Source organism: Aotus nancymaae, unplaced genomic scaffold, assembly GCF_030222135.1.
Source record: "Aotus nancymaae isolate 86718 unplaced genomic scaffold, 86718_ANA_hifiasm-v0.15.2.pri h1tg000002l, whole genome shotgun sequence".
Lineage (NCBI taxonomy): Eukaryota > Metazoa > Chordata > Mammalia > Primates > Aotidae > Aotus > Aotus nancymaae.
Window position 1 is genome coordinate 22,124,388 of NW_026988413.1, and position 14,155 is coordinate 22,138,542.

Here is a 14,155-nt window from a genome sequence, read left to right on the forward strand (position 1 = left end):
GGTAAAGGAAAAGTTAAAAATCTTAAAAGATGCTTACTTTATCTGGACAATTTTTGCTCAGCATAAGTGGGAAGATTCGTTGCTGTAAGTATGTTTTAGATCTGTCACTACCATCACAGCCATACATGAAGATGTTCTCTTTCCTACTGTGGCCATGAAGATCACAATATAAAATAACCTCTCGTTTTTCCATCAGTCTGCCAGTAAGAAAGATAAGTTGCTAAGTTTTACCTCTGTATTTTTCTTCTATAGGTACAGCTATGAATTTAGAAGTGTAATATCCAAATAAATACAATTTCTTATATCCTAGCTTTCTCTTGTTGATATTGCATATTATTAATATACAGCTTTTAAAATCTACAATAACATATTAGCTATATAAAGATCTGAATGCAGGCTGGCGTGGTGGCTCACGCATGTAATCTTAGCACTTCGGGAGGCCGAGGCAGGCGGATTGCCTGAGGTCAGGGGTTTGAGAACAGCCTGGCCAATGTGGCGAAACTCCTCTCTACTACAAATACAAAAATTAGCTGGGCGTGGTGGCACATGACTGTAATCCCAGCTACTTGGGAGGCTGAGGCAGGAGAATTACTTGAACCCAGGAGGCAGAGGTTGCAGTGAGCCGAGATGGCATCACTGTACTCAAGCCTGGACCATAGAGTAAGACTCTGTCTCAAAAAAAAATAATAAATAATAAATAAATAAATAAATAAATAAATAAATAAATCTGAATGCAGTAACTTTCCATTATAAGGACAAAGTTTACCTTACTCCCAAAACTTTCTCCAACAAGAACTTTCTGCTTTATTATTTTGATTTTTTCACTCTTGCTTTTACCCATTACCTTTCACATAGTTTCTTTCTGACTGGAATACCTTCTTACTCTATCTTCTTAAATGTAAATACTACCTGCCATCCTTCAGTGCTGACCTCATGTCTCACTTCCTTTCTAATTTGTCAAGGCCACAGAGTTTCTCTTTTTGAACTTTGGTAGCACTTAAAGATATTGGTACCATTTGCATGGCCCTTGTCTAGGAAAGTTCTTATATTTTTCATATTCAACCTTATTAAGAATGGGGAATGCTTCAAATCATCTAGAAGAGTCCTATGCACATAGTAAGGGCCCAGATATTTGTTAAACATTGAGCGCTTGATGACTTCATGCTGAAACCAATTAATAATTAACCCTTGATTAGTGTGGTGACTAAGTTATCATTTTGAGAACAATGGTACCAAAGTTTGAACTGACTTTTTTCTGATAAATTTCTAACAGATATATAAATTATTACACATTCCTGAAGACAACAGCCTTTGGTCTATATAATTTAACACTCAATATAAAAAGAGCAAAACAAAAAATAAATCCCCCAAACTGATCGATAAAATGAGGAGGCTCTCAAAGGTAAGAAAGTAGTAGTGTTAAGGTGGTAGGATTATTACTTAATCAAAATTACATATACCATTTCCTATATCTGGAAGGATAAACACCAAAATGTTAGCAATAGTATTTATAATATTAAGAAATATATTACATTTACAACAAAAATATTAAAACCTAAAATATAAACATTCAAAGCATGTTGCTTCTATTAGAAACCATACTGCTTTAAACTATAGTGAAATTACAAACTAAAATTTATTACATGTTGATTTATTGCCCTTTTCTCATTTGCTGCCTAATAAATTCTCATTGATAACATAAGATTGACATAAAGCCACTAAATGATAATTACAAGTTTTTAGAAAACTAACTAGATTATAAGGCATGAATATCTAAAGTTTTTAAATATGAAACATGCTGTACATTTTTAAGCTCCAAATTCCTCAGTCTTTCAGTTTCTTATAAGCAACTCAAAAGAAACTCTTCTTCTAAAAAATTAATTACCAAAGAAATGCTATTACTTCTGAAGTGAAACAGGATATTAGGGTCTCTCATCTTAGATTAATTTAAATAACTTTAGAAACAGTTTGGATTTTCTTTTTACCCATAGATAAACAGAAATACTTAGTATAAGATTTACCAATAGGTGTCTTTATGGGTAAAAAGATATTCTAAGTATCTTATACTAAGTATTTTATACAAAAATCTCTCTCTTATTCTAATATGCTTTAAATATACTTAATCTTATATATACTTACAGCTGCTTATCTTTCCACACGTATGTGACAGACTTCTAATCCCACTTACTTGTGTATGATTAACTGCATTAAGATATCTCTCTCTCTTTGAAGTCTTTTAGAAACTTGCTGAATAGACTCCTGCCTTAACCTTCTTACAAGACAATCAGAGACTAACTGTGACATTTAAAGGAGTTTCCATAGAGAGAAGCCAATGGGCATTGACCTGTTCATCATGTCTCAGACCAGGGACCTTAATTTCAGAGAGCATGAAGCAGGCATTATAGATATTCTATTAGATATACCATCAGCTCCCTTTATATGTACATATTTCATATATATATTTATAAAAAATATAAAATTATTTTAAACATCAGTGCTAGCATTATCTTTAGCAAGAAACCAAATTTGGGATATGCAAGTTTAACTATTAGTTTCATCAAGTCATCAAAACATTCTAGAATCTGTTTTGTTATTTAAGAGGAGGTTAATGAATCCAGTGGCATAATGCCAGAGGGTACAGAATCACAGTTGTGAATAATTGGGAAAAAATAAAGTAGTTATACAGTAGTTAGACTATCTTAAGAGAAGTAACAGTAAAAAGGGTGAGATTGTGGGAGCAAAACTCTTACTACCAAGTTTACTAAATAAGCAGAGAGGTAATTTGAGGCTTATTTTACCTACGAACCATGTTTCGGGTATACCATACAGAAGGAAAAGATTCCTTCAGGAGAGATGTGTAATTACGGTTTAAATCCCGTCCAGCTAAGGAACACCGATAATTTCCCACAATCACACCATCTGGATTCAGCATGGGTGCCACCTTGAAGACCAAAGTGTCCCGAAGCAACTGTGCATCACTTGACTTTCCTAAAATATAATCTAGGAAGCCTTTCATGATCCAAGAGCTGTTGGTTTCCCCTGGATGGACCCTTGCAGTCAGAATCACAGCCTTCCGCTTTCTTGAGTCAGAGTTCTTCAAGGGGGTAGTGATGGTTAAAATATACACCATGTTCCTAGCAGGCGTGTGGTACAAGACACGTAAACGTATTTTACAAAACTTTGACCGTACTGGATCATTATTGATGCCAGAAAGGTATTTTTGCAGGTTGGTGTAAGTGTATGGATAACAATGAGTAAAGTAGCAGGTATCTTTGTTGTGTGGAAATTGAAATGCCCACGTAAGAGAGAAATAATGGCGCCCATTTTGCCCTGGGTTGTTCCTATAATACTTGATTTGGTCTCCTATTCTCTGCCAGCCAATATGATGAGCCTTGGCCTCTTTTTCAGAATAGAACAGTGGGCGTATACCCTGATTGTAAAGACTTGCAGGTTTGGTGAAGTTGACAACAGTGAATCTGTAAATGATTCCTGCTTGCATGTTAATGACCCGGAAATAGTACCACTGGGTGTGTTTATTTGTGAAGAGGTCAGGGCGTACGGTCAATTGGTATTCATACTCTGCCCTAATACACAAGAAAGAAAGGGAAAAAAGCACAAAAGAATGTAAAACTGACATTTTGTAAAAATGAATATAAAATTTTGAGTTAAAGAAGGAAAATTATTTTCCTTTTACTCATTCACAGAAAGCGTTGTTAGGAAACAATCTAGACAGTATCTAATAGCAAATAGTTTCAGAAGATAAAAGTTTTGAAATTTTCCCTTTTATTGGATGAGAAACTGCTTCTATGCTAATTCTAAAGCCTTTGTATTCCATCGTAATTCAAGAGAGCATATAAAAACACAGATACTTGATAAAAGTTTATATATTCCAACCTAATTATATTTTCTATATAAAAAAATGATTAAAGAGTTACTGAAACTGAAGCAAAGTCCAACATTTCTTTTTTCACTTCAGACATATGCATCTATTAGAGTCTAACTCTAGGGATATAAAATAACTATCACTGAGAGATTTTAAAACATATAAATTAAGATGATCACGTAGATTACATAATTTGAACTATTTGAGGACACTGGAGATGCTTAAATCAAGGCAAAAATATTAATTTCACTGGAATGTTATTTATATAGATAATAATATTACCTGGTTAGCCTTGACTATTTTTTTCTGCCACGTAACTTTCTATTCCATCAGCACTCTGCACTTAGTATGTAATCTGTATGTGTACAGTTATAAATAATGACCTAGGAATAGGTAAAATATATGTTGCAAAACCTTGATAGCTGTTGAGTCTAGGTGATAGGTATGTGTCAGTGACTGTAGAATTGTATTGTTCTCTGTACTTGAGTGTATGTTTCAAGATTTCCATAATTTTTTAAAATAAAATAATGCCCTTGGGATAGTCTATGGAACATTCATCCTAAGAACTATTTCAATACAAAGTTTGAGAAGCACTGTGTGTGTGTGACAATTCATATTGCCATATTGAAAATGTACAGTACAGAAGCCTTCTTAACTTTACCTTATAGTTCTCAAAATTATTTGAACTCAGAATCTTTTATACTTCCCTCCTCCACGATAATCTCTAATTATTAATAGTATCTATAAACTAATTCAAGGAATTAGTTTAATAATGGATAATAAGAACTTTAATGTACTTGATATAGAAAATAAATAGCTGATAGTCTAGTTCCTCAAATAAAAATAACTATAACCTACACTTTGACTACCTTCTGTAGACTACCACTCTCAAACCTTGCTTCAAACATCAAAGTATTGTCATAATAATCCAAAGGTTGCTTCAAAGGTGTTCGGTTACCCCCAACTCGGGAATACACAAAACAGGGCTCTTTGTAAGCTGATGAGAGAAGAAGATCATAAAGATGTCAAAACATACCTAAAGTAAGAAGGCTATTCTGCACAGTTTGGAGCAATAGTACAAGTATAAGGATTGTAAATTTTAAAGTAACTTGACGCTAATTTATATAGACATGTTGAAATTAAAAAGTCTAAGACTATTTAGACTAGGAAAACTATGCCTAAAATAAATTTGTATATTTCTTACATAAAAAATACTCATTTGGCCATGTGCAGTGGCTCACGTCTCTAATCCTAGCACTTTGAGAGGCCAAGGCAGGCAGATTGCCTGAGCTCAGGAGTTCAAGATCACCCGGGGCAACATGGTGAAACCTTGTCTCTATAAAAATATTTTAAAAAAGAAAAAACTTAGCCAGGTGTGGTGGCATGTGCCTGTAGTTCTAGCTACTCAGGAGACTGAGGCAGGAGAATTGCTTGAACCTGGGAGGCAGAGGTTGAAGTGAGCAGAGATCACGTCACCGCACTCCACTCTGTGTGACAGAGTGAGACTCTGTCTCAAAAAAAAAAAAATATGCTCCACTTCTGGTCATGATGAAGTAATTGGTTCCGAACTTGCCCTTTCACCATAAATTACTATAAAATTGGATAAAAAATATGAGCTGTTTTCATGCATTTGGACAACATGTAGAACAACTATGGTAGGATCTTTGATAGAAGATCAATACATGAAGTGAACCCATGTTTAGCCCTGGCTTTCCGCGTAGGGGTATTTACTGGACTACAGCCTAGAAAGGTGGCATTTTAGAACAGCATGACAGTCTTGAGCTGAAGAGGAAAGACTGTTGCTTGGGGCTGCTGAAATTTGTGGGTCAGAGCACCAGGGAGAAGAAAGCTACATAGAGGGAAAACCTCAACAGTCTATATAGTGGTTTCCCAGTCTTTGGATGAGGGTTTGGCTACACAGTCAAAAGATGAGACTAAGAAAGATAGGAGGGAGCACTACTGCATGCTGAGATGCCAGAGGACATACATTGCTGGGATATATTAGCATTCCAACTTATCCAGAGTGGAAAGATTTTATGGAATACCTTAGGCATTCAACTGTGACTCCAGAAAGCCTGCATCTTAGGCACAAAGACCATATTCAAGAGTAAAGGCCATGACCTAGGACTAAGGATAAAATGAAAACAGACCTGCCCTTATACAAAATAAAAGCAAGCCTGAGAGAAACAAAATGATCTGCCAGCAATTTAATTGCCTGCTAGAACAAAATTCAACATAATGTTTAAAAGAACATAATACAGGCCGGCTACAGTGGCTCATGCCTGTAATCCTAGCACTTTGGGAGGCCAAGGAGGGTGGATCACCTGAGGTCAAGAGTTTGAGACCAACCTGACTAACATGGTGAAAACCCATCTCTACTAAAAATACAAAAATTAGCCGGTGCGGTGGTGCGTGCCTGTAGTACCAGCTACTCAGGAGGCTGAGGCAAGAAAATTGCTTGAACCCAGGAGGTGGAGATTTCAGTGAGCTGAGATTGTGCCACTATACTCTAGCCTAGGTGACAGAGTGAGACTCCATCTAAAAAAAAAAATAATAAAATAAATAAAAAATAAATAAAAGGACATAATACAGATTCCTTAAAACATATCTTTTACAATGTTCTGCATGTGATGAAAACAGAAAGCATTCAGAGAAGCAGGAAAATGTGATCATGAATACATACAAAATTCAGCAGGCTCCAAGATAATGCAATGTTGGAATTAACAGAGAAGGACTTTGAATATATATTCAAAGACAAAAATGAAAAGGTAAGAGATCATGAGAAAACAGATAAGTAATCTCAAAAAAGAAAATGAAACTAAAAAGAACCAAATGAAAATTCTAGAAATAAAACTACAATAACTGAAAGATTTACAAATGGGCTGAAGATTTCATTATTCCACACTATATTAATAAATCATACAATCATTTTGTATGCCATGAGTATATACAACTATAATTTGCCAATTTATAATTGAAATTTTTTAAAAGGAAAAAAAGGTTAAAGCTTGCAAAAGTATTAATCAGTGAACTTGAAAACAAATATAAATTGTCCAAACTGAAAGACGGAAAAAATGGACAAATATCCACTGACACGTGGGGACGTATCTAGAAATCCAACATATGTGCAATTGGAATTCTAAAAAACATGAAAGAAACAATGGTATGAAAAAATATGTGAAGAAATAATGGCTGAAATTTTCTCAAATTTTGGTGCAAAACCCCAACTTACCTATGGATCTAAGAAGAAGTTCAGCAAACTCCAAGCAGGATAAATACTAAGATAACCAAATCTAGACACACCGTAGTCGAATTGCTGAAGACAGCCAGAGAGAAAAAGACACATTACATACAGATGGTCTTCTAATTATGATGGTTTGACTTAACGATTTTTCAGCTTTACAGTGGTGTAAAAGTGATATGCATTCAGTACCCTCCTTGACTTACAATGAAGTTATACCCAAATAAATCCATCATGAACTAAAAATATCATAAGTTGAAACTATACCTTTGACTTACGATATTTTTCAGCTTAAAATTGGTTTATTGAGGGGTAACCCTAACTGAAGAACATCTGTATCAGAAACAGTGATACAGGCATACCTTGTGTAATTGTGCTTTGCTTTATGGTGCTTCACAAATACTCGTTTTTTTTTTGTTTTGTTTTTTTTTTTACAAATTAATGGATTGTGTTGAGCAAGTCTGTCAGCACCGTTTTTCCGACATGTGCTCACTTTGTGTCTCTGTGTCAAATTTTGGTAATTCTCACAACATTTAAAACTTTTTCATTATTATGATATCTGTTAGGAGTGATCTTTGATGTTACTGTTGTAATTGTTTTGGGCCACCACGAACTGCAGCCATATAAAATGGTGAACTTAATTGCTGTGTGTGTTCTGACTACTCCACCACCACCCAGTCCCCCATCTGTTTCCCTCTTCATGGGCCTCCCTATTCCCTGAGATACAACAGTATTGAAATTAGACGATTAATTATCCTACAATGGCCTCCATATGTTCAAGTGGAGAGTCACACATCTCTCTCAAAATCAAAAGCCAAAAATGATTAATCTTAGTGAGGAAGGCATGTCAAAAGCTAAGAAAGGCCAAAAGCTAGGCCTTTTGTTTTAGTTAACCAGGTTGTGAATGCAAAGAAAAAATTCTTGAAGAAAACTAAAAGTGCTACTCCAGTGAACATACAGATGATAAGAAGACAGTCTTATTGTTGATATGGAGAAAGTTTGGTGGTCTGGATCAAACTAGCCATAACATTCCTTTAAGCCAAAGCTGAATCCAGAGGAAGGCCCTAATTCTCTTCAATTCTGTGAGGACAGAGACAGGTAAGGAAGCTGCAGAAGAAAGTTTGAAGCTAGCAGAGGTTGCTTCATGAGGTTTAAGTAAAGAAGCCACATTAATAACATGAATGCACAAGCTTAAGCAGCATGATGCAGAAACTTCAGCAAGTTATCCAGATGTAGCTAACATAGTTGATGAACGTGGTTTCACTTTCACTAAACAACAGCTTTTAAATGTAGACAAAACAGCCTTCTATTGGAAGAAAATGATATCTAGGACTTTCCTAGCTAGAGAAGAGAAGTCAATGCCCTGCTTCAGAACTTCAAAGACAGACTGACTCTCCTCTTACTGGCTAATGCAGCTGGTGATTTTAAGTGGAAGCCAATGCTCATTTACCATTCTGAAAATCCTAGGGCCCTTAAGAATTATGCTAATTCTATTCTACCTGTGCTCTATAAACAAAACAACAAAACCTAGTTGATACCACATCTGTTTGTAGCATGGCTTACTATTTTAAGCCCATTATTGAGACTGACTTCTCAGAAAAAAGATTCCTTTCAAAATATTACCACTTATTGACAATACACCTAGTCACCCAAGAGCTCTGATGGAGATGCCTAGGAGACTAACCTTGTTTTCATGCCGGTTAACAAAACCACTCTGCAGCCCATGGATCAAAAAGTAATTTCAACTCTCAAGTATTCTTGTTTAAGAAATAGATTTTGTAAGGCTATAGCTGGCCTAGATAGTAATTCATCTGATGGATCTGGGCAAAGTAAATTGGAAACCTTCTGGAAAGCATTTTCCATTCTAGAAGCCATTCAGAACATTAGTGATTCATGGGAGGAATAATACCAGTATTATTATAAATAATAATTGGTAACACCAATTATTATTTATTAATTTATATAATACCAGTATTATTATAAATAGTAATTGCTTATTATTATAAATAATAAGCATTTTCCATTCTAGAAGCCATTCAGAACATTAGTGATTCATGGGGGGAGGCAAAAATGCAAGTATTAACAGAAGTTTAGGAGAAGCTGATTTTGCTGCTTATGGATAACTGAGGGCTACACAACTTCACTGGAGGAAGTAACTGCAGATCTGGTGGAAACAGCTAGAGAATTAGAATTCGAAGTGAAGCCTGAAGATATTACTGAATTGCTTCAATTCCATAATAAAGCTTGAATGAATGAGGAGTTGTTTCTTATGGATGAGCAAAAAAAGTGGTTTCTTGACATGAAATTTATTACTGGTAAAGATGCTGTGAAGATTGTCGAAATGACAACAAAGGATTTAGAATATTTCATAAACTTAGTTATAAACTAAGGATTTATTAAGACTGACTTCCATTTGGAAGAAGTTTTACTGTGGGTAAAATGCTATCAAACAGCATCACATACTACAGAGAAATCTTTCATGAAGAATCAATTGATGTCACAAATTGTCAAAGCCACTCTACCTTCAGCAACCACCACCCTGATCAGTCAGCAGCCATTAACACTGAGACAAAATCTTCTACCAAGCAAAAAGAACATGAATTGCTGAAGGCTTAGATGATCATTAGAATTTTTTTAGCAATAAATTATTATTTTTTGCATTTTATCTTTATTTATCTCTTTTTTCCTTTTTATTGTACTTTAGGTTCTGGGGTACATGTGCAGATCATGCAAGATTGTTGCATAGGTACATACATGGCAATGTGGTTTGTCGCCTCCATCTCCTCGTCACCTATATCTGGCATTTCTCCCCATGTTATCCCTCCCCAACCTCCCCACCCTGCCGCTGTCCCTCCCCGGCCCCCCTGAAGAGACCCCAGTGTGTGATGCTCCCCTCCCTGTGTCCATGTGTTCTCATTGTTCAATACCCGCTTATGAGTGAGAACATGCGGTGTTTGGTTTTCTATTCTTGTGTCAGTTTGCTGAGAATGATGGTTTCCAGATTCATCCATGTCCCTACAAAGGACACAAACTCATCATTTTTTATGGCTGCATAGTATTCCATGGTGTATATATGCCACATTTTCTTGGCCGGTCTATCGTCGATAGGCATTTGGGTTGATTCCAGGTCTTTGCTATTGTAAACAGTGCCACAGTGAACATATGTGTGCATGTGTCTTTAAAATAGAATGATTTATAATCCTTTGGGTATATACCCAGTAATGGGGTTGCTGGGTCTAGGTCATTGAGGAAGCACCACACTGTCTTCCACAATGCTTGAACTAATTTACGCTCCCACCAACAGTGTAAAAGTGTTCCTATTTCTCCACATCCTCTCCAGCATCTGTTGTCTCCTGATTTTTTAATGATCACCATTCTAACTGGTATGATGTGGTATCTCAATGTGGTTTTGATTTGCATCTCTCTAATAACCAGTGATGATGAGCATTTTTTCATAAGTTTTTTGGCCTCATATATGTCTTCTTTTGAAAAGTGTCTGTTCATATCCTTCACCCACTTTTGGATGGATTTGTTTGTTTGTTTCTTATAAATCTGTTTTAGTCCTTTGTAGATTCTGGATATTATCCCTTTGTCAGTTGGATAGATTGCAAAATTTTTTTCCCATTCTGTTGCTTGCCAGTTCACTCTAATGATAGTTTCTTTTGCTGTACAGAAGCTCTGGAGTTTAATTAGATCCCATTTGTCTATTTTGACTTGTTGCCAATGCTTTTGGTGTTTTAGTCATGAAGTCCTTGCCTATGCCTATGTCCTGAATGGTTTTGTCTAGGTTTTCTTCTAGGGTTTTTATGGTGTTAGGTCTGATGATTAAGTCTTTAATCCATCTGGAGTTAATTTTAGTGTAAGGTGTCAGAAAGGGGTCCAGTTTCTGCTTTCTGCACATGGCTAGCCAGTTTTTCCAACACCATTTATTAAACAGGAATCCATTCCCCATTGCTTGTTTTTGTCAGGTTTGTCAAAGATCAGATGGTTGTAGATGTGTGGCATTGCCTCCGAGGCCTCTGTTCTGTTCCATTGGTCTATATCTCTGTTTTGGTACCAGTGCCATGCTGTTTTGATTACTGTAGCCTTGTAGTATAGTATGAAGTCAGGTAGCGTGATGCCTCCAGCTTTGTTCTTTTTGCTTAGGATTGTCTTGGCTATGCGGGCTCTCTTTTGTTTCCATATGAAGTTTAAGGTGGTTTTTTTCCAGTTCTGTGAAGAAGGTCATTGGTAGCTTGATGAGGATAGCATTGAATTTATAAATTACTTGGGGCAATATGGCCATTTTCACGATATTGATTCTTCATAACCATGAGCATGGAATGTTTTTCCATCTGTTTCTGTCCTCTCTTATTTCCTTGAGCAGTGGTTTGTAGTCTCCTTGAAGAAGTCCTTTACATCCTTTATATTCCTAGGTATTCTCTTTGTAGCAATTTTGAATGGGAGTTCACTCATGATTTGGCTCTCTGTTAGTCTGTTATTGGTGTATATGAATGCTTGTGATTTCTGCACACTGATTTTGTATCCTGAGACTTTGCTGAAATTACTTATCAGTTTAAGGAGGTTTTGGGCTGAAATGATAGGTTCTTCTAAATATACAATCATGTCATCTGCAAATAGAGACAATTTGACTTCCTCTTTTCCTAATTGAATACCCTTTATTTTTTTTTTTCTTGCCTAATTACTTTGGCTAGAACTTCCAATACTATATTGAATAGGAGTGGTGAGAGAGGGCATCCTTGTCTAGTGCCAGATTTCAAAGGGAATGTTTCCAGTTTTTGCCCATTCACTATGATATTGGCTGTAGGTTTGTCATAAATAGCTTTTATTATTTTGAGATACGTTTCTTCGATACCTAGTTTATTGAGAGTTTTTAGCATAAAGGTCTGTTGAATTTTGTTGAAGGCCTTCTCTGCAACTATTGAGATAATCATGTGGTTTTTGTCTTTGGTTTTCTTTATGTGGTGGATTACAATTATAGATTTGCATATATTGAACCAGCCTTGCATCCCCAGGATGAAGCCTACTTGATTGTGATGGATAAGCTTTTTGATGTGCTGTTGCAGTCAGTTTGCCAGCATTTTATTGAAGATTTTTGCATCTATGTTCATCGTGGAAATCAGCCTGATGTTTTCTTTTCTTGTTGAGCCTCTGCTGGGTTTTGGTATCAGGATGATGTTGGTCTCATGAAATGATTTAGGAAGGATTCCCTCTTTTTGGATTGTTTGGAATAGTTTCAGAAGGAATGGTACCAGCTCCTCTTTGTATGTCTGGTAGAATTCAGCTGTGAACCCATCTGGACCTGGACTTTTTTTGGTTGATAGGCTATTAATTGCTGCCTCAACTTTAGCCCTTGATATTGGTCTTTTGAAGGTTTCAACTTCTTCCTGGTTTAGGCTTGGGAGGGTGCAAGTGTCCAGGAATTTATCCATTTCTTCCAGGTTTACTGGTTTATGTGCATAGAGTTGTTTATAGTAATCTCTGAGGGTAGATTGTATTTCTGTGGAATAGGTGGTGATATCCCTTCCATCATTTTTTATTGTGTCTATTTGGTTCTTCTCTCTTTTCTTTTTTATTAATCTGTATAGCGGTCTATTTTGTTGATCTTTTCAAAAATCCAGCTCCTGGATTTACTGATTTTTTTCAGGGTTTTTAATGTCTCTATCTCCTTCAGTTCTGCTTTGATCTTAGTTATTTCTTATCTTCTGCTAGCTTTTAAGTCTTTTTGATCTTGCTCCTCCAGCTCTTTTAATTTTGATGATAGGGTGTTGATTTTAGATCTTTCCTCGCTTCTCATGTGGGCATTCATTGCTATAAATTTCCCTCTAGACACTGCTTTAAATGTGTCCCAGAGATTCTGGTATGTTGTGTCTTCGTTCTCATTGGTTTTGAAGAACATCTTTATTTCTGCCTTCATTTCATTGTTTATGCAGTGGACATTCAGGAGCCAGTTGTTCAGTTTCCATGAAGTTGTGCAGTTCTGAGTTAGCTTCTTAATTCTGAGTTCTAATTTGATTGCCCTGTGGTCTTCGAGACTGTTATGATTTCCATTGTTTTGCATTTGCTGAGGAGTGATTTACTTCCAATTATGTGGTCAGTTTTAGAGTAGATGCAATGTGGTGCTGAGAAGAATGTATATTCTGTGGATTTGGGGTGGAGATTTCTATAGATGTCTATTAGGTCTGCTTTGTACAGATCTGAGTTCAAGTCCTGGATATCCTTGTTAATTTTTTGTCTCATTGATGTGTCTAATGTTGACAGTGGAGTGTTAAAGTCTCCCACTATTATTGTGTGGGAGTCTAAGTCTCTTTGTAGGTCATTAAGAACTTGCTTTATGTATCTAGCTGCTCCTGTGTTGGGTGCATATATATTTAGGATTGTTAGCTCTTCTTGTTGCAGTGATCCTTTTACCATTATGTAATGCCCTTCTTTGTCTCTTTTGATCTTTGTTGGTTTAAAGTCCATTTTATCAGAGACGAGGATTGCAATTCCTGCTGTTTTTTGCTCTCCATTTGCTTGATAAATCTTCCTCCATCCCTTTAATTTTAGCCTATTTGTGTCCTTGCAAGTGAGATGGGTTTCCTAAATATGGCACACCGATGGGTCTTGACTTTTTATCCAATTTGCCAGTCTGTGTCCTTTGACTGGGGCATTTAGCCCATTTATATTTAGGGCTAATATTGTTTTGTGTGAATTTGATCCTGCCATTTTGATGCTAGCTGGATGTTTTGCCCGTTAGTTGAAGCATTTTCTTCATTTTGTCAATGGTCTTTACCATTTGGTACGTTTTTGGAGTGGCTGGTACTGGTTGTTCCTTTCCTTCTTTAGTGCTTCTTTCAGGAGCTCTTGTAAGGCAGGCCTGGTGGTGACAAAATCTCTCAGCAATTGCTTATTTGTAAAGAATTTTATTTCTCCTTTGCTTATGAAGCCTAATTTGGTTGGGTATGAAATTCTAGGTTGAAAGTTCTTTTCTTTAAGGATGTTGAATATTGGCCCCTACTCTCTTCTGGCTTGTAGGGTTTCTGCTGAGA

The 14,155-nt window shown here is 36.1% G+C and overlaps 1 protein-coding gene and 1 long non-coding RNA gene across 2 annotated transcripts in view; one reads left to right on the forward strand and one right to left on the reverse strand.

Moving 5' to 3' along the window:
* LOC105726333 (uncharacterized) overlaps positions 1–14,155 on the forward strand; it is a 182,025-nt gene that overhangs the window by 34,806 nt on the left and 133,064 nt on the right. The gene's annotated exons all lie outside the window — the stretch shown is intronic.
* Positions 1–14,155, reverse strand: part of AGBL3 (AGBL carboxypeptidase 3) — a 78,403-nt gene that overhangs the window by 31,011 nt on the left and 33,237 nt on the right. The window contains exons 5-7 of the mRNA XM_064373348.1: positions 4,742–4,880; positions 2,799–3,584; positions 38–197 (exon numbers count right to left, since the gene is read on the reverse strand). Of these exons, the coding sequence (XP_064229418.1) occupies positions 38–197; positions 2,799–3,584; positions 4,742–4,880 (1,085 nt within the window). The remainder of the gene's footprint in view (positions 1–37; positions 198–2,798; positions 3,585–4,741; positions 4,881–14,155) is intronic.